The sequence below is a fragment of the Tamandua tetradactyla genome, chromosome 12 (assembly GCF_023851605.1).
Source record: "Tamandua tetradactyla isolate mTamTet1 chromosome 12, mTamTet1.pri, whole genome shotgun sequence".
NCBI classification, from domain to species: domain Eukaryota; kingdom Metazoa; phylum Chordata; class Mammalia; order Pilosa; family Myrmecophagidae; genus Tamandua; species Tamandua tetradactyla.
The window spans coordinates 98,523,707-98,545,381 of record NC_135338.1 but is presented as its reverse complement, the minus strand read 5'-3'; the positions used below and the strand labels follow the sequence as shown (position 1 = coordinate 98,545,381).

General features: G+C 37.8%; 1 protein-coding gene and 1 pseudogene across 13 annotated transcripts in view; both read left to right on the top strand.

The window, feature by feature from the left end:
• The window catches only part of BLM (BLM RecQ like helicase), a 121,208-nt gene that overhangs the window by 54,320 nt on the left and 45,213 nt on the right, over positions 1-21,675 (top strand). For 12 of the 13 annotated variants that reach the window (XM_077124266.1, XM_077124262.1, XM_077124263.1 and 9 more), the window contains 2 exons: positions 18,883-19,015; positions 19,330-20,021. In XM_077124266.1, the coding sequence (XP_076980381.1) occupies positions 18,883-19,015; positions 19,330-20,021 (825 nt within the window). Of the gene's footprint in view, positions 1-8,077; positions 8,255-18,882; positions 19,016-19,329; positions 20,022-21,675 lie in introns of all 13 variants that reach the window. The other variant, XM_077124274.1, reaches the window with a different exon arrangement.
• Positions 16,446-18,396, top strand: LOC143652564 (glomulin pseudogene; annotated as a pseudogene).

Here is a 21,675-nt window from a genome sequence, read left to right as displayed (position 1 = left end):
ATTCCAAACAGAGTTGAGAGGTTATCCTGGAGGTTATTCTTACACATTAAATAGATTTCAAGTCAAGAGGTAATGGAGAGTCTGGAGGGAAGTGCCTGAAAATGTAGAGCTGTGTTCCAGTAGCCATGTTTCTTGAAGATGATTGTATACTGATATAGCTTTCACAATGTGACTGTGTGATTGTGAAAACCTTGTGTCTGATGCTCCTTTTATCTACCTTATCAACAGATGAGTAAAACATGGAATAAAAATAAATAATAGGGGGAATAAATGTTAAAATAAATTTAGATTGAAATGCTAGGTATCAATGAAAGGGAGGGTAAGGGGTATGGTATGTATGAATTTTTGTCTTTTATTTCTTTTTCTGAATAGATGCAAATGTTCCCAAAAATGACTATGATGATGAATGTGCAACAATATGATGATGTGAATTATTGATTATATATGTAGAATGGAATTATCAAAAGTTAAGAATGTTTGTGTTTGTTGTTATATTTTTAAAAAAAATTTAACAATTAATTTAAAAGAACAGGAAAAAAAAATAATAAATCTCCTCTTAACTCTTTTCCCTCCCCCCATTATTTACCTCTGCCGTTGCTGTGGTAGTCTGATGTTTTCCTTTTAAACATAGCCCATAACATGCAATAGCAGTTTTCCTCCTGTACTCTGGACATAAACACTTTTTGTACACAAATCATACCTTTGAAGTAGTTCTTGCAAGAACTAATTTTTATTTCTAGTGTTAATCAGTGTGACACGTAGGTCTATACAACCCCTTTCAGTCTTGTTCATCTTCAATATGGTAATAGTACTTACAGACCCGCTAGAGAACCGTCTTCATTTCTATCTGTTCCCTTACATGGAGTTCAACCTTACTAGCTGACCGTTCACCCATCTCTAGCTTCTATGTATCTCTAAGTCCCCTATATTCTGTATTATAAGCTTCTGATTTTACCTTTACGATGGTCATAAAAGTGTAATCATACAGTATCTATCCTTTTGTGGTCTGGTTTATTTCACTCAGCATTATGTCTTCAAGGTTCATCCATTTTGTCTTGTGCTTCAGGACGTCATTTTGTCTTACTGCTGCATAATATTCCATAGTATGTATATACCACATTTTGTTAATCCACTTGTCTGTTGATGAACATTTGGTTTGTTTCCACCTTTGGTGATTGTGAATAATGCTGCTATGAACATCGGTGTGCAAATGTCTGTGTCGTTGCTTTCAGCTCTTCTGAGTATATACCAAGTAGAGCTATTGCTGGGCCACAGGGCAACTCGATTGTTAGTTTCCTAAGGAACTGCCAAACAGTCTTCCATAGTGTCTGTGGAATTGACATCTCAGCTGTACTTAACCTATCTGTCCATGAGCAGGGAATGCCTTTCCATCTATTTGGATCTCCTTTGATTTCTTTTAGCAATGTTAGTAGTTTTCTATGTACAGTCCTTTACATCCCTAGTTAAGTTCTTTCCTAGGTACTTGATTCTTTTAGTTGGTATTTTGAATGGAATTTTTTCCTTAACTGACTCCTCAGTTAGGTCATTGCTTGTGCACAAAACATTACAGAATTTTGCTCATTAATTTTATATACCACCACCTTGCTGAATTTATTTATTAGCTCAGGTAATTTTGTTGTGCATTCTCAGGATTTTCCAAGTATAGTATCATGTTGTCTGGAAATAATGAGGGTTTTACTTCTTCCTTTCTAATTTGTATGCCTTTTATTTCTTTGTCCTGCCTGACTGCTCTAGCTGGAACATCCAGAACTTCGAGCACAATGTTGAATAACAGTGGTGACAGGGGGTGTCCTTGTCTCGTTCCCGATCTTAGGGGGAAAGCTTTCGGTCTCTCTCCATTGAGTATGATGGTGGCTATGGGTTTTTCACATATTCCCTTTGTCATATTGAGGAAGATACCTTTGATTCCTATCTTTTGGAGTGTTTTTATTAGAAAAGGAGGTTGAATTTTGTCTAATGCTTTTCCAGCGTCAATTAAGATGATCATGTGATTTAGTTTCCCTTTCGATTTGTTAATGTGCTGTGTTACATTAATTGATTTTCTTGTGTTGAACCATTCTTCCATTACTGGTATAAACACCACTTGATTGTGGTGTATAATTCTTTTAATGTGTTGTTGGATTTGATTTGCTAATATTTTATTGAGAATTTTTGCATCTATGTTCATTAGGGAAATGGGCCTGTAGTTTTCCTTTCTGATAGCATCTTTACCTGGTTTTGGTATTAAAATGATATTAGCTTCATACATTGAGTTAGATAGAGTTCTTTTTTCCTCAATTTTTTGGAAAAGTTTGAGCAGGATTGGTGTTAGTTATTTTTGGAATGTTTGATAAAATTCCCCTGTGAGGCCATCTGGCCCTGGGCTTTTCTTTGTAGGAAGATTTTTGATGACTGATTGAATCTCTTTACTTGTGATTGGCTTATTGAGGTCTTCCATTTCTTCCTGAGTCAGTGTAGCTTGTCAATGTGCTTCTGCAATTTGTCCATTTCATCTAAGTTGTCTAGTTTGTTGGCGTATGGTTGTTCATAGTATCCTCTTATGATTTCTTTTATTTCTTCAGGGTCTGTGGTTATGCACGCCTTCCTTTCTGATTTTGTTTCTTTGCATCCTCTCTTTTTTCTTTGTCAGTCTTGCTAGTGGCCCATCAATTTTATTGCTTTTTCTCAAAGAACCAACTTTTGGTTTTATTGATTCTTTCTATTGTACTTTTGTTCTCCCATTCATTTAACTCCACTTTAATCTTTGTTGTTTCTCTTCTTATATTTCTTTGGGATTAGTTTGCTGTTCTTTCTCAAGTTCCTCCAGGTGAGCAGTTAAGTCCTCGATTTTTGCTTCTTCTTGTTTTTTAATATAGGCATTTAGGGCAATAAATTTCCCTCTCAGCACAGCCTTTGCCTCATCCCGTAAGTTCTGGTATGTGGTATTCTCATTTTCATTCATCTCCAGTATAGCTACTGATTTCTCTAGCAATTTCTTCTTTGACCCACTGGTTGTTTAAGAGTGTGTTATTTAACATCCATATACTTGTAAATGTTCATTCTTTGGTGGTTATTGAGATCTATCTTCATTCCATTGTACTCAGGGAAAGTGCTTTGAATAATTTTGATTTTTTAAACTTTATCAAGACCTGTTTTGTGCCCCAGCATATGATCTATCCTGGAGAATGTTCCATGAGCACTAGAGAAGAATGTATATCCTTGTGTTTTGGGGTGCAAACACCTATGTATGTCTATTAGGTCTAATTCATTCATCAAGTTGTTTAACTTCTGTTCTAGTTTGCTAGCTGCCAGAATGCAACACACCAGAGACGGATTGGCTTTTAATAAAAGGGGATTTATTTTGTTAGTTCTTCAGAGGAAAGGCAGCTAACTTTCCACTGAGGTTCTTTCTTACGTGGAAGGCACAGGATGGTCTCTGCTGGTCTTCTCTCCAGGCCCCTGGGTTCCAACAACTTTCCCCGGGGTGACTTCTTTCTGCGTCTCCAAAGGCCTGGGCTGAGCTGGGAGTGCTGAGATGGGGAATGCCGAGCTGCTTAGGCTGTGCTACATTGTGTTCTCTCATTTAAGCACCAGCCAAATTAAGTCAAAGGTCACTAATTGCAGCAGACACACCTCTTAGCTGACTGCAGATTAATTAGCAACAGATGAGGTTCAGGTACCATTGGCTTATGTCCGCAGCAACAAGACTAGGTATGCTCACCTGGCCAAATTGACAACTGAATCTAACTAACACAACTTCTTTATTTCCTTGTTAATCTTCTGTCTGGTTGTTCTGTCTATAGAGGGGAGTGGTGTATTGAAATCTCCTACTATTGTTGTTGAAACGTCTGTCATTCCCTTCAGTTTTACTAATATCTGTCTCGTGTACTTTGGAGCACCTTGATTGGGAGCATAAACATTTATGATTGTTAAATCTTCTTGGTGAATTGTCCCTTTAGTTAGTATATAGTGTCCTTCTTTGTCTCTTATGATGTCTTCACATTTAGTCTATTTTGTTCGATATTAGTATAGCTACTCCTGCTTTCTTTTGGTTACAACTTGCTTGGAAAAACTTTTTCCATCCTTTCATTTTCAATCTATTTGTATTCTTGAGTCTCTTGTAAGCAGCATATAGCTAGATTATATTTCTTAATCCATTCTGTGAATCTGTGTCTTTTAATTGGTTAGTTTTGTCCATTAACATTCATAGTTGTTACTGAAAAGGTGTTTTGTAAATCCACCATCTTATCTTTTTTATTTTATTTGTCAAATCTATATATTCTATTCCATCTTTCTCTTTTATCCTTTAAGTTACCCTTACTGGTACTCTTCAATTCTGTGCCCTCCTCCAGACCTTCTTCTCCTGTCTCTTTTTTCAACCAGCTGAACTCCCTTTAATATTTCTTGTAGGGCCGATCTCTTGTTGACAGATTCTTTCAGGATTTGTTTATTTGTGAAAATAATTCAATTAAGCTGTCCACATAAGTTATGTTAGGAAATGCGCTAGTCAGAATATAAATGTTGTACCAAATAAACATTTTTTGCTTGTCTCACACATACGTTAAAAGTTTTAAAATATGAATAACCATCTGTTTTCAACATCCTGCATTATTGACATTCCTTTGTTCTTCCTCATACAGACACATTTTTAAGTTTACACATTTAGTCACTATTATTATACACTCTGGGCATTCCTAGATTATACCATTTCAGTCTTTATTTTCTGTCTTTCCTTCTGATTTCATTTGTGCCCCCAGCCCTCCTCCCTCTATCATTCTCACATTCAGCTTCATTCAGTGTTCTAACATTATTGTATTACAGTTAGGTAGTATTGTGCTATCCATTTCTGAATTTTTACGATCTGTCCTGTTGCACAATCTGTGTCCCTTCAGCTCCAATGACCCAATATCAACCCTATTTCTATCTCCTAATGACCTCTGTTCTTAACTGAAATTCTCCAAGTTCATTCATTAATGTTAGTTCATATCAGTGAGACCATACACTATTTGTCCTTTTGTTTCTGGCTAATCTCACTCAGCATAATGTCCTCAAAGTCCATCCAGGTTGTTACACACTTCATAACTTTATTCGATCTTATAGTTGCATAATATTCCATCATATATATATACCACAGCTTGTTTACTCATCTGTTGATGGATATTTGGGCTGTTTCCATCCCTTGGCAATTGTAATAACGTTGCTATAAAGGTTGGCATGCAAATGTCCATTTGTGTCCTTACCCTCATGTCTTCTGAGTGGATACCTAGCAATGGTATTGCCAGGTCATATGGCAATTCTATACTTACCTCCCTGAGGAACCGCCAAACTGCCTTCCACAGTGGTTGTACCATTTGATAGTCCCACCAACAGTGGATAAGAGTGCCTCTTTCTCCACATCCTCTCCAGCACTTATCGTTTTCTGTTTATTGATAATGGCTATTCTTCTGGGTGTGAGATGATATCTCATTGTGGTTTGATTTGCATTTCCCTAATAGCCAGTGAAGTTGAGCATCTTTTCATGTGTCTTTTGTCCACTTGTATTTCCTCTTCTGAGAAGTGTCTGTTCATGTCTTTTGCCCATTTTGTAATTAGGTTGTCTGTCTTTTTGTTGTTGAGTTGAACAATCTCTTTATATATTCTGGATACTAGACCCTAATCTGATATATCATTTCCAATATAGTCTCCCATTGTGTAGACTGTGTTTTTACTTTCTTAACAAAATTCTTTGATGCACCAAAATGTTTAATTTTGAGGAGTTCCCATTTCTTTTTTTCTTTCTTCAGTGTTCATGCTTTGGTGTAAAGTCTAGGAAACCACCTTCTATTATAAGATTCTTAAGATATTTCCCTACATTTTCTTCTAACAGTTTTATGGTCTTAGAGCTAATGTTTAGGTCTTTATTCCATTTTGAGTTAATTTTTGTATAGGGTGTAGGATATGGATCCCCTTTCATTCTTTTGCATGCGGATTTTCAGTTTTCTAGGCACCATTTATTGAAGAGATTGTTCTGTCCCAAGTGAGTTGGCTTAGACTGTCGTATCAAAGATCAATTGTCCATAGATAAAAGGGTCTATATCTGAACACTCTATTCGATTCCATTGGTCAGTATATCTACCTTTATGCCAGTACCCATGCTGTTTTGACCACTGTAGCTTCACAATACACCTTAAAGTCAGGTAGTGTGAGACCTCTGACTTTATTTTTCTTTCTCAGAATATTTTTAGCTATTTGGGGCACCCTGCCCTTCCAGATAAATTTGGTTATTGGTTTTTCTATTTCTGAAAATTAAGTTTTTTGGATTTTAATTGGTATTGCATTAAATCTATAAATCAAGTTTAGGTAGAATTGACACCTTAACTGTATTTAGTCTTCCAATCCATGAACATGGTATGCCTTTCCATTTATTTACGTCTTCTGTGATTTCTTTTAGAAATTTCTTGTAGTTTTCTTTGTATAGGTCTTTTGTATCCTTAGTTAAATTTATTCCTTAGGCTTAGTCTATCCTTTGCACATCCCACTTATTTTATTAAGTAGAGTTATATGAACATCTTTGATTAGTTCCAATGTCTGTTTCCTCTGGTGTTTTAGTTTGGGCGTTAGACTGGGTTATATCTGTCTGCATTGTGATATGCTTAGTGATCTTCTGTTTTCATTGCATGTAAATATCTTGATTGATTTACTTTGGGAGTTCATTTCCTTCAGTTGTCTAAAACCATGTGTTTGTGGGAAGGATGTGTAGCAGGGTGCAGGGTACAGGACAGGGCACATCAGTGTGGTGATTTGTTTCAGGGCAGGTATAGGCACACAATGGTGCTTGTTACATGGGCACACAGCAGTCAGGGAAGATGTAGCTGTGTGGGTGCATGGGTCTGGGCGGCGTAACCCTAGTGTGTGCTGGTATAAAGCACGGGGCCCTTTGTGCGCATGCACAGAGCTATGGCAGCAGGTCGGCATTATGCCTTCATGGGCTGGGGACAGATGTGACCTGGCTGCCTCCTTGAGTGTTTTTAAGATGGTAGTTTTAAAGGCTTTCATTCACTATATCCATGTGCTTATCCTCTTCGCTGTTGTTTTCTGTATTTTTGTCCTCTTCCTTTGGGTGGGTCATCATTTCCTGTTTGTTTGTCTTGTACTCTGTTGCTCATTGTAATTTTTAATATTTAAAATATTAACTCTGGGATTTAATCCCTGGCCTATCTGTTTTGGTTTTGTAACTAGCTGATGATGTAACAGATTTTTTTTAGCTTTAGTCCTATCAGGAAGTTTTGCCTAAGGCGGATAATACAGTGTGCGGGGGGGGTGGGGGGGGTGGGGGTGGTTTCCCTGTCTTTATGGGCCTCTGCCTGGTCCTGGGCTCTTGCTTATTAGTTGTTTTGGAGTCACCCTGTTTATGGTGGTTTTGTTGTCCCCTCTGTTTGCCAAAGGACAGACCTCCCTCTCCCATGTATTTGACACTGACAGGCCTTTGTCCTAGACTGTCGGCCTCTATAGTTTTTTATACTCCTTTCATTGTCTCACACTGCTTTTGCCATGGGGCAAATTCTGGGAAGACAGTTACCTCAGAATGGACTTTCCCAAGTCAATCTTTCTAAGCTCAAACAGGGCCAGGGATCCATGAAGGGTTTGCTGACCACTTTCAAAGTGCCCTGGGGAGGGGATCAGGAAGGTTCAAAATCTTCTCCAACAGCTCCCCAAAACTGGAATTTCCTGGCCAGCCCAGCATATGCAGACCTTCAGCTAACTGTCCCCTGCAGCCATGAGGAAGGACTGTGTCTTTAAATCTCTACCACTTCCACTCCCGTCTGGGGAGGATTGAGACTATAGCTGCCCTCAGAGCCAGGAACGAGCAATCAGAATTTGCTAATCAAAAACTGAGATCAACATTGGCCTTGCCACCCTTGTTCTTGGGGAAGAAGTTTTTTATGTCCCTTTCGGTCACCAGCAACTAGCCAGGGACTGAACCCCATGGCAGCCTGCTGTGAGAGTAGCGGATAGGCACCAGTAGCTGCCAGGCAGTGAGACCAATTTTTGGTTCTCTACCGTAATTTATCTACCTCTCCCTCCCACTCTTTCCTAGACACTGTACAGTGTTCTTCTGGCCTCTGAAGTTTCAAAATAGTTGTGTCATGGTGTTCCTGCCTGTTTAATAGTTGTTTGTTGGGAGTACTGAGTCCTGGAGCTTCCCACTCTGCCATCTTCCCCAGAAGTGCCCAGCAGACTTATTTCTTACCAACATGGCCACCCCAGGAGAAAGGTAGCTTTTTTACTTAGTAGTTGCACAGAAGCCCAAGTAATGTTCGTAATTGATCCTGCTTGGGCTAAGTATCCATAACTAAGTCATTTACTCTTTAGTGCTCTCACTGGCCAGGCCTGGGTCATGTGCCCAATCTGAACCAAGAATTGGAGAAATCAAGGTACAATTATAAAAGGTGAGAGGACTATATTCTGGAGCAGCTAGAAGAAAAAATCTGAGATGAAGGTTTGGTAGCCCATGACAAAGTCTGGGACCTGTCCTGTGACTACTTGTTGAAGAGTTCTTTGAAAACTATTGCTTTTTTCTTTCTTTGCTTTGTATATATGTTACATTATACAATAAAAAAAGTTAAACTAAAAAAAGTGGGAGGAATGGTTGATGAGCAGGCAAAGATAAATGTGTCAGCTAGAAGGGAATCTTCTGCTTCCTAGCAGACGTAACATGTATTTTAAATAATAATGAAACCAGCTATCCCAATATTCATATGTGAAAATGCCCCTTTGAGGGAGTCAGATGATTATCTTTCCTTCTATATATGCCAAATGAGTAAGTCTTTATGCCTCAAAGAGATCCGTAACCACAGCCGTGGAATAGAAGCATAAAGGTGTTTTGACCTGCACACTGATTTTAAAACTCAGCGTCCCTCACCCCCATAAACGGGAAGTCTTCTGGGAAATATCATGAGACCAAGGATGCCATCTTAAGAATGGCCCCTTTCTTCTCTACAGCTTTTCAAAGAAATGTTGACCTGAGCAATCAAAGGCAGCCAACATTTATTAAACACTTCTTATGTGCCAGGTTCTATGCTAGCTGCTCTCACATACCTAATTTCTTCAGTCCTCATTATAAGTAACAAATCCATTAACAAATATTAGGTTATAGGTGCTTAGTATTAAAACATAATGGAGTACTTCCGGAGAAGATGCAGCTTAGTAGGGTGCGCGCGTCTTGCTTCCTCCTCCAGAACAACTACTAAATAACTAGAAACAGTACAGAACAGCTCCCGGAGCCACAACAGAGACCAGACACACAGTGTACCCCAGTCTGGAACGGCTGGACCAGCTACGAGACTCCACTGCGGTGAGGTCCCCAAGCGGTGTGCGCTTCCCCGGGCCGCGGCAGCTGGCAGCCGGCCCCCCTCCCTCCCTCCTTCCCGGTCCAGCTGAGAGACTCGGATCGGCGCTTCTCCAGGCCGCGGCGGCCGGCGACCGGAGCCCCTCCCACACACGCGGCTTCCCGGGCCGGCTGGGAGCCTCGGATCGGCGGTTCCCCAGGCCGCGGTGGCCAGCGATCAGAGCCCCTCCCACACACGCGGCTTCCCAGGCCAGCTGGGAGCCTTGGATCGGCAGTTCCCCAGGCCGCGGTGGCCGGCGACCAGAGCCCCTCCCACACACGTGGCTTCCCAAAGGGAAAGGAAAGAGTCTCCAACATTAGTAGAGACTGAGTCCAACCTAACACCAATAGTGGCATTAATGAACAACTTCTAACTACTAAAAATAGACCTTCAGCTCAGGCAAAACTGATCAAGGTGGAAGTCGCCTATTGAGCTAAGTGAAAAAGAGGAAAGGGGGCGAAACAGAGCCTTCTGCGGCTGTTTCTACGGAGGCTTGATTGCCTCTGGGCTCAGCGCTGGGATTACACAGGTTGCGACTGCCCCGAACGCAGAGGCGGGCTGCTTTCAGGGCTCTCTACCACCTGAACCTTCCCCGTGGGAGGGGGAAAACACAACTCAGGTGAAATCCCTCTCTCAAGAAATTCAGATCCCAGGACTTCATAATTTGAAGTCATTAAAACCAACCTACAACCTTTCCTCTGTCTCCACCACACACCCGGCAGCGAGAGTCTTCCAAAGTTAAAGGAGCCACAACATCTTTTGCTGGTGTGACCCGCAGACAGACAAGCACCACATACTGGGCAGGATAAGAAAAACAGAGCCCAGAGACTTCACAGGAAAGTCTTTCAACCTGCTGGGTCCCACACTCAGGGAAATCTGAGTAAATGCCCAGACGCCAGCAAAAAATAACAAATCACACCAGGAAAATTGAAGATATGGCCCAGTCAAAGGAACAAACCAATAGCTCAAATGAGATACAGGAGCTGAGACAACTAATTCTGAATATACGAACAGAAATGGAAAACCTCTTCAAAACCAAATCGATAAATTGAGGGAGGACATGAAGAAGGCATGGGATGAACAAAAAGAAGAAATGGAAAGTCTGAAAAAACAAATCACAGAACTTATGGGAATGAAAGATACAGTAGAAGAGATGAAAAAAACAATGGAAACCTACAATGGTAGATTTAAAGAGACAGAGGCTAGAATTAGTGAACTGGAGATGGAACATCTGAAATCCAAAAAGAAACAGAAACTATAGGGAAAAGAATGGAAAAATTTGAGCAGGGGCTCAAGGAATTGAATGATAATGTGAAGCGCACAAATATACGTGTTGTGGGTGTCCCAGAAGGAAAAGAGAAGGGAAAAGGAGGAGAAAAACTAATGAAAGAAATTATCACTGAAAATTTCCCAACTCTTATGAAAGACCTAAAATTACAGATCCAAGAAGTGCAGCGCACCCCAAAGAGAATAGATCCAAATAGGCGTTCTCCAAGACACTTCTAGTTAGAATGTCAGAGGTAAAAGAGAAAGAGAGGATCTTGAAAGCAGCAAGAGAAAAACAATCCATCACATACAAGGGAAACCCAATAAGACTATGTGTAGATTTCTCAGGAGAAACCATGGAAGCAAGAAGACAGTGGGATGATATATTTAAATTACTAAAAAAGAAAAACTGCCAACCAAGACTCCTATATCCAGCAAAATTGTCCTTCAGAAATGAGGGAGAAATTAAAACATTTATAGACAAAAAGTCACTGAGAGAATTTGTGACCAAGAGACCAGCTCTGCGAGAAATACTAAAGGGAGCACTAGAGACAGATACGAAAAGACAGAAGAGAGAGGTATGGAGAAGAGTGTAGAAAGAAGGAAAATCCGATATGATATATATAATACACAAGGCAAAATGGTAGAGGAAAGTATTACCCAAACAGTAATAACACTAAATGTTAATGGACTGAATTCCCCAATCAAAAGACATAGACTGGCAGAATGGATTAAAAAACAGGATCCTTCTATATGCTGTCTACAGGAAACACATCTTAGACCCAAAGATAAACATAGGTTGAAAGTGAAAGGTTGGGAAAAGATATTTCATGCAAATAACAACCAGAAAAGAGCAGGAGTAGCTATACTAATATCCAACAAATTAGACTTCAAATGTAAAACAGTTAAAAGAGACAAAGAAGGATACTATCTACTAATAAAAGGAACAATTCAACAAGAAGACATAACAATCATAAATATTTACGCACCGAATCAGAATGCCCCAAAATACGTGAGGAATACACTGCAATTAATGAAAAGGGAAATAGACACATCTACCATAATAGTTGGAGACTTCAATTCCCCACTCTCATCAATGGACAGAACATCTAGACAGAGGATCAATAAAGAAACAGAGAATTTGAATATTACAATAAATGAGCTAGACTTAACAGACATTTATAAGACATTACACCCCACAGCAGCAGGATACACCTTTTTCTCAAGTGCTCATGGATCATTCTCAAAGATAGACCATATGCTGGGTCACAAAGCAAGTCTCAACAAATTTAAAAAGATGGAAATCATACACAACACCTTCTCGGATCATAAAGGAATGAAGTTGGAAATCAATAGGCAGAGTGCCAGAAAATTCACAAATACATGGAGGCTCAACAACACACTCTTAAACAACCAGTGGGTCAAGGAAGAAATTGCAAGAGAAATTAGTAAATATCTCGAGGCGAATGAAAATGAAAACACAACATATCAAAACCTATGGGACGCAGCAAAGGCAGTGTTAAGAGGGAAATTTATTGCCCTAAATGCCTATATCAGAAAAGAAGAAAAGGCAAAAATTCAGGAATTAACTGTCCACTTGGAAGAACTGGAGAAAGAACAGCAAACTAACCCCAAAGCAAGCAAAAGGAAAGAAATAACAAAGATTAGAGCAGAAATTAATGAAATTGAGAACATGAAAACAATAGAGAAAATAAATAAGACCGAAGTTGGTTCTATGAGAAAATCAACAAGATTGATGGACCCTTAGCAAGATTGACAAAAAGAAGAAGAGAGAGGACACAAATAAATAAGATCAGAAATGGAAGAGGAGACATAACCACTGACCTCACAGAAATAAAGGAGGTAATAACAGGATACTGTGAACAACTTTACCCTAATAAATACAACAACGTAGATGAAATGGACAAGTTCCTAGAAAGGCATGAACAACCAACTTTGACTCAAGAAGAAATAGATGACCTCAACAAACCAATCACAAGTAAAGAAATTGAATCAGTCATTCAAAAGCTTCCCAAAAAGAAAAGTCCAGGACCAGACGGCTTCACATGTGAATTCTACCAAACATTCCAGAAACAATTAGTACCAACTCTGCTCAAACTCTTCAAAAAAACTGAAGTGGAGGGAAAGCTACCTAATTCATTCTATGAAGCCAACATCACCCTCATACCAAAACCAGGTAAAGATATTACAAAAAAAGAAAACTACAGACCAATCTCTCTAATGAATATAGATGCAAAAATCCTCAACAAAATTCTAGCAAATCGAATCCAACAACACATTAAAAGAATTATACATCATGACCAAGTAGGATTCATCCCAGGTATGCAAGGATGGTTCAACATGAGAAAATCAATTAATGTAATGCACTGTATCAACAAATCAAAGCAGAAAAATCACATGATCATCTCAATTGATGCAGAGAAGGCATTTGACAAGATTCAACATCCTTTCCTGTTGAAAACACTTCAAAGGATAGGAATACAAGGAAAGTTCCTTAAAATGATACAGGGAATATATGAAAAACCCACAGCTAATATCATCCTCAATGGGGAAAAATTGAAAACATTCCCCCTAAGATCAGGAACAAGACAAGGATGTCCACTATCACCACTATTATTCAACATCGTGTTGGAGGTTCTAGCCAGAGCAATTAAACAAGAAAAAGAAATACAAGGCATCAAAATTGAAAAGGAAGAAGTAAAACTATCACTGTTTGCAGACGATATGATACTATACGTCGAAAACCCAGAAAAATCCACAACAAAACTACTAGAGCTAATAAATGAGTACAGCAAAGTCGCAGGTTACAAGATCAACATTCAAAAATCTGTAGCATTTCTATACATGAGCAGTGAACAAGCTGAGGGGGAAATCAAGAAACAAATTCCATTTACAATTGCAACTAAAAGAATAAAATACTTAGGAATAAATTTAACTAAAGAGACAAAAGACCTATACAAAGAAAACTACAAAAAACTGTTAAAAGAAATCACAGAAGACCTAAATAGATGGAAGGGCATACCGTGTTCATGGATTGGAAGACTAAATATAGTTAAGATGTCAATTCTACCTAAATTGATTTACAGATTCAACACAATACCAATCAAAATCCCAACAACTTATTTTTCAGAAATAGAAAAACCAATAAGCAAATTTATCTGGAAGGGCAGGGTGCCCCGAATTGCTAAAAGTATCTTGAGGAAAAAAAACGAAGCTGGAGGTCTCTCGCTGCCGGACTTTAAGGCATATTATGAAGCCACAGTGGTCAAAACAGCATGGTACTGGCCTAAAGATAGATATATCGACCAATGGAATCGAATAGAGTGCTCAGATATAGACCCTCTCATCTATGGACATTTGATCTTTGATAAGGCAGTCAACCAACTCACCTGGGACAGAACAGTCTCTTCAATAAATGGTGCCTAGAGAACTGGATATCCATATGCAAAAGAATGAAAGAGGACCCGTATCTCACACCCTATACATAAGTTAACTCAAAATGGATCAAAGATCTAAACATTAGGTCTAAGACCATAAAACAGTTAGAGGAAAATGTAGGGAGATATCTTGTGAATCTTATAATTGGAGGCGGTTTTATGGACCTTAAACCTAAAGCAAGAGCACTGAAGAAAGAAAGAAAGAAATGGGAGCTCCTCAAAATTAAACACTTTTGTGCATCAAAGAACTTCATCAAGAAAGTAGAAAGACAGCCTACACATGGGAGACAATATGTGGAAATGACATATCAGATAAAGGTCTAGTATCCAGAATTTATAAAGAGATTGTTCAACTCAACAACAAAAAGACAGCCAACCCAATTACAAAATGGGAAAAAGACTTGAACAGACACTTCTCAGAAGAGGAAATACAAATGGCCAAAAGGCACATGAAGAGATAGATGCTCAATGTCCCTGGCCATTAGAGAAATGCAAATCAAAACTGCAATGAGATATCATCTCACACCCACCAGAATGGCCATTATCAACAAAACAGAAAATGACAAGTGCTGGAGAGGATGCGGTGAAAGAGGCACACTTATCCACTGTTGGTGGGAATGTCAAATGGTGCAACCACTGTGGAAGGCAGTTTGGCGGTTCCTCAAAAAACTGAATATAGAATTGCCATACGACCCAGCAATACCATTGCTAGGTATCTACTCAAAGGACCTAAGGGCAAAGACACAAACGGACATTTGCACACCAATGTTTATAGCAGCATTATTCACAATTGCAAAGAGATGGAAACAGCCAAAATGTCCATCAACAGACGAGTGGCTAAACAAACTGTGGTATATACATACGATATTATGTATGGAATATTATGCAGCTTTAAGACAGAATAAACTTATGAAGCATGTAATAACATGGATAGACCTAGAGAACATTATGCTGAGTGAGACTAGCGAAAAACTAAAGGACAAATACTGTATGGTCCCACTGATGTGAACTGACATTAGAGAATAAACTTGGAATATGTCATTGGTAACAGAGACCATCAGGAGTTAGAAATAGGGTAAGATAATGGGTAATTGGAGCTGAAGGGATACAGACTGTGCAACAGGACTAGATACAAAAACTCAAAAATGGACAGCACAATACTACCTAATTGTAATGTAATTATTTTAAAACACTGAATGAAGCTGCATCTGAGCTATAGTTTTTTGTTTGTTTGTTTGTTTTTGTTTTTTATATATTTTTTATTTTTATTTTTTTTTCTCTATATTATCATTTTATTTCTTTTTCTGTTGTCTTGCTATTTCTTTTTCTAAATTGATGAAAATGTACTAAGAAGCAATGATCATACATCTATGTGATGATATTAAGAATCACTGATTGCATATGTAGAATGGAATGATTTCTAAATGTTGTGTTAGTTAATTTTTTTAATAAAAAAAAACATAATGGAGTGAAGTCTTAAGGAATACTTCACAGTTTTCTACTCATTCTCCCATTCATCTGGAATTTGATAATAATCTTAGAGGCAGAATGGTTTGAATGTCCTGATGTCTGTACACAGCTTACCTTTAGAGGTACCTATGATTTAGTGTGCTAAGAATTACCATATGAAGTTCTATACAGAAAACCATGTATACCATACTAATTTGAACTGAGCTTAATTTTGCCTCACCAAAACCATTGGTTTTCAAGAACAAAGCTTTGCTCTTTAAAAGGTCAATAAAAGTGATGAACGTTTAGCTCGACTAAGAAAGAAGAAAAGAGAGAGGACATTCATAAGTAAAATCAAAATTGAAAAGGGGGCAATACTAGCAACACCTCTGAAATAAAAGGACTATAAGGAATTATTACAAAAAGCTATATGCCAACACATTTGATTGCCTAGATGAAATGGACAAATTCCTAGAAACACTCAAACTACCTACACTGACTCAAGAAGAATTAGAATATCTCAACAAAACAATAACTGGCAGAGATTGAATCAATAACCAAAAATCTCCAAAAAAAGAAAAGCCCAACAACAGGCAGCTTTACTAAAGAATTTTACTATCCATTCCAAGAAGAATTAACACTAATCCTGATCAAATTCTTCTAAAAGTTGAAGAGGAAGGAACACCCCCTAATTCGTTCTACAAGGCCAAGTTCACTCTCATACCAAAGCCAGATTAAATAGCGCACAAAAAGAAAACTACAGAACGATTCTCTTATGAATATAGATGCAAAAATCCTCAACAAAATACTGCAAACTGAATCTAATAGCACATTAAAATAATTGTGCACCATGATGATCATGTGGAATTTATCCCAAATATGCAAGGATGGTTCAAAATAAGAATATCAGTTGATGTAATATGCTACATTAACAGAATGTTCCTTTGTAGGAAGCCTCTCCACTGGACTGACGTGTCCAGTAAGGCAGGCTACCTTTGTGAAAGAGGCAGCATTGCTGCTTTGTTTGACCATATAGCACTTTCTCCCCAGAAAGTATGTTTGGAATCTAGTTGGTATATCTCCCTATACCTTAGCACTCAGTCTCTCCCTACTCTAGTAGGAGTTATGATGAACATGATTTAGGAGTTGCAGTCCCTTATTAGTCATAACTTTTATTGGAAGTGACAGAAGCACTCAACTGGCTTATTTAAACAAACAGAAATAGATGTGCAGTGGTCTAGCTGGATTCAGACAATGTCATCAGGAATTTCTCACTCCTGCATTCTCTCCCCTTTCTTCTGTTCCATCTCTCCATCTCTCCCCATTTATTTCTGTCTTTTTTTTTTTTTGCTTTCCCTTGCATTGGTCTTTTCTTCAAGCTGTCAACCTTTTAGGAAAAGTTAAAGGATGAATTACTGAAATTTTGTTTCAAGAGCTTGAAATACCCTTTGCTGACAGCACAATTCCTTGAACAGCCTGAAGAAGCTGAAAATGATCCTTTAAGGTATTTTGCATCTGAAATAATAGGTTTTTTATCAGCAATGGGAGACTCTTTTCCCAAAATGATTTTGAATCATGGAAGGAAAAAGAGGATTTGGAATTACCTTCAATTTGAGGAAGAAGAAGACAAACAATTAGCAGACTCTGTGGCTTCTCTGGCATATCTAGTATTTGTGCAGGGTATCAGTATTGATCGACTTCCAATGGTCTTCAGCCCATCGTACCTTCTGCAACTTAATATGGGGCATGTTGAAGTCTTTTTGCAAAGAACGGAAGAGTCTGTTTTCTCCAAGGGATTGAATCTGTTGGAGGATGGTTTATTGAGACTGGAAGACAACAGTCTACTTCATCAGTATTTAGAAATCAAGAGTTTTCTTACTGTACCTCAGAGTTTAGTGAAAGTAACGACACTTTGCCCCATTGAGACATTGAGGAAAAAGGGTTTAGCTATGCTTCAGCTATATATTAACAAGTTGGACTCACAAGGCAAATATACATTGTTTAGGTGCTTATTGAATTCAAGTAATCATTCGGGTGTGGAAGCCTTTATTATTCAGAATATCAAAAATCAAATTGATGTTTCATTAAAGAGAACACCTAACAACAGATGGTTTACAGGACCACAGCTAATTTCCCTTCTGGATTTAGTACTCTTTCTCCCAGAAGGTGCTGAAACAGATTTACTGCAAAACTCAGATAGGATCATGGCTTCATTAAATTTATTGAGGTATTTGGTTATCAAAGATAATGAAAATGACAGTCAGACTGGATTATGGACAGAACTTGGAAAGATTGAGAATAATTTCTTAAAGCCACTCCATACAGGACTTAATATGTCAAAGGCACACTATGAAGCAGAAATTAAAAATAGCCAAGAAAATAGCAAAGAAACCCAGAAGTGTAAAGATCTTTGTTCTATAACAGTAGGTGGAGAGAAGATCCCTAACATGCCTCCTGAAATGCAGCTTAAGGTCTTACATTCAGCAATTTTTACATTTGATTTGATTGAAAGTGTACTGGCTTGAGTAGAAGAACTTATTGAAATAAAAACAAAGTCTACCTCTGAAGAAAATATTGGGATAAAGTGAAGGTTCCACCTCCTAATTAAAAACTACTAGAATATTTTCCATTATGACTTATTTAATACCTTTATAAAAAATTGTCTAAAACATTACTGCTAGAAAAATAAACATAGCTTTTCTCATTTATCAATAAAAAAAAAAAAAAGATGTAATGGAGAGGCTGGAGGGAACTGCCTGAGAATGTAGAGCTGTGTTCCAGTAGACATGTTTCTTGAAGATGATTGTATAATGATATAGCTTTCCCAATGTGACTGTGTGATTGTGAAAACCTTGTGTCTGATGCTCCTTTTATCTACCTTGTCAACAGACGAGTAGAACATAGGGAATAAAAATAAATAATAGGGGGAACAAATGTTAAAATCAATTTAGTTTGAAATGCTAGTGATCAATGAAAGGGAGGGGTAAAGGGTATGGTATGTATAATTTTTTTTTCTGTTTTCTTTTTATTTCTTTTTCTGAATAGATGCAAATATTCCAAGAAATGATCATGATGATGAATATGCAACTATGTGATGATATTGTGAATTACTGATTATATATGTAGAACGGAATGATCAAAATAGGAATGTTTGCATTTGTTTGGTGTTTTCTTGGTATTTAAAAAAATAAAATAAATTTGAGAAAAAGAATAGAGACAATCTGATTTTTGCTATTTCACGAGTAGATAAGACATTGTATGTTATGATCTTGTTTTTAAATGACTTTATGCGTGACTATTTTTTTTTCAAAGTAAAGAATAACAACATAATTACTTTATAGCTAGACAGTTAAGTCTACAGCAGCAGCTTATTCACGTGATGGAGGACATCTGTAAATTGGTTGACACTATTCCTGCCGGTGAACTGAAAGCCTTGGATTGTGGAAATGAACTGCTTCAGCAGCGGAACATGAGGTATCTTGATTTTTCTTCTTCTAGGATATATCTCCTTACATTTCCACCACTCTAAGCCAAGAATGGACAGGGCAAAATTTCCAGGCATTCTAGCCAGGAAATTGGTTAGGGTGATCTCATTAATGTCACCACTATTTTAAATTCATTTACTTTTTCAAGCTGTTCTTTTAGCTTTTGTATTCAAATTTTTGAGATTGTACAAAAGAGGATATATTTTGCCACAATTTTTGTTTGGGATGAAAACTGAAGATGCACCTGTGTAAATATGAGTAGATTACTCCTCTTTAATATGGTGTCCTGTTTTCTTTCTTCAGAAGGAAACACCTAGCTGACGCAAATTTTAGTAGAATTGATTCAGGTGTTCTTGGCTCAGTTTGGAAAGACAACTCTGCAGAAGATGTAGCATCTCTTTCCTCTTATTCATTTCCAAAAGGTGATTCCTATCTTACCCAGAATTCTGTTAAGAAGTTAAATTTTCTACACCTCTCCTCAAGTTCCATTTCCACTGGAGAAAGTGTACTCACTTCTGCCCCGGGAAAGACGGAATTCTCAGCCACCACGAAGAATTTCTTTGAAAGGCCATTATTCAACTCCAATTTACACAAGTCCTTTGTAGGTAGTGACTGGGCTGAAACACCAAAGATAGAGAAAAGAAATGGCAGCTCTTATTTCCCAGGAAGTGTTCTCACAAGCACTGCTGTGAAAGACCAGAATAGACACACTGCACTAATAAATGACTTAGAGAGAAGAGAGGCTTCAGAAATCCAGGCCTCCTGTGATGTTGATAATTTTAATATAGATGACTTTGATGATGATGATGACTGGGAAAATATAATGCGTAATTTAGCAGCCAGCAAATCTTCCACATCTACCTATCAACCTGTTAAGGAAGGTGGGCCTATTAAATCAGTATCAGAAAGAATTTCCTCAGCCAAGACAAACTGTCTTCCATTGGCATCTACTGCTCAAAATAAAACCTTCTCAGAGTCAATTCAGAATTACACTGGTAAGTTTAAAATAAATTGAATGCTTATGTATTAAATGAAAACGAAACTGTCCAAAGTGGGAATTGCATAGGAAAAACTCCATAGCAAGCCATCATTTCTTGAAAACCACATTGTTTTATGCAAACTTCTACTGATAATATGAATTACAAATCACAATTTCAAAAGCAAGTTGTTCTTTTGTCTCTGTAGCAGCTGTAGTTTTAGAAAATGTGTAATTATAACCCATTGTAGCAAAGCTTTAAAGTCATTATGTGCTTTGCCTTTAGCGTTTTTTAGTCTTTAAAACAATAAAACCTAAAACATAAGAGCCAAATTTTAAATGATTTTTGACGGTGGGCAAAGGCAAAGATGAATTTACATACTAAAATGTAATTATATGTATTTTTAGAATTCTATATTGGTGAGAATTGATTAATTTGTATCATAGAGAAATGTATTCTATGTCTTTAAATGCAGGGTAAAGTATATGAAGTCAGAAATGTTATGTCAGTAATTTATTTAATGTCTACTTCATGCCAAGTATTGTACTAGGTTTAGGTAATAAAAGATGAATAATGAATAGTTCTTGCCCTCTTTGGGCTCACAGTTTAGTGAGAGAGAAGTTTTTGGAGGAGTGAAATTAGCCACTGAAAAGACTGCAAAAGAAAGCCAAAATTAATTTTAAAACCTTACATCAACTCTATAAGGTTATCACAGAATGTTTCTTCAGTGAAACAAGTTTGTGTGTGTGAGATTTTATAAAGTACAACCCTCTCTATTTTTGCTATTGATGATTTAATACCATGGAGATTGTTCTTACACTTATGCTGTTGACCTTTAAAATAACCATTAATGGATTTATTTTTGTATCCTGTTAGAATGTGTCATACTTGATATTCGCAATTATCTTTGCGACAGTTGAGTGTTGGGGTTAGAGTAAGTGCCAAAGCTGGCATGGTACTTCTTGTTCTCTGTACTGAACCAGAGTTGTGACAGCAGGCGTGCGGAGCAGGGGTGAATGTGAGAGACGCTGTGAAAGACGATTCAGAGGAAACTGAGATGACTCTGAAGTTTCAGACTTGGGTGACTGGAAGAACTGTGACACTATTAACAGAAAAAGGGAAAGCAGGAGGCGGGGTCAGATTTGGAGAAAAACTGAGGAGGGCTGTTTTAGGACTTGTTGAGCTTAAAGTGTTTGGAAGTCACTCAGGTAGAAATGTCTAGCAGACAGTTGGAGGCACATTGAGGACTGGAACTTAGGAGGATGTCAGGTGGATCTTAAGAGAGAAATCTAGACATTCTCAGCACATTGGTGATTTTTAAAATCATAGGACTAGGAAAAATCCAAAAAATAACGTGTAAAGAGCCCAGTAAAGTATTTGAAGAATTCTCAAATTTAAGGGGCCAGGAAAGGGAACTTAGAATGAGTGGAAAACTCATGATTGTCTTAAATGTGAAGTAAGAAGAGGAAGGACAGCCTAAATGGCAGTGTTGGTGCTGATGACGAGTCAAGGAAAAACTTCACTTTGGACATCTCTGGTGACTGAGGTTACAGTAGCTGGCGAGTAGGAGAAGAGGAGGAAAACTTGGTATTTTAGATTACTAAGGCTGCTGGAATGCAATACACCAGAGATAACTAAATAAAGGGGATTTATTTAGTTACAAATTTATAGT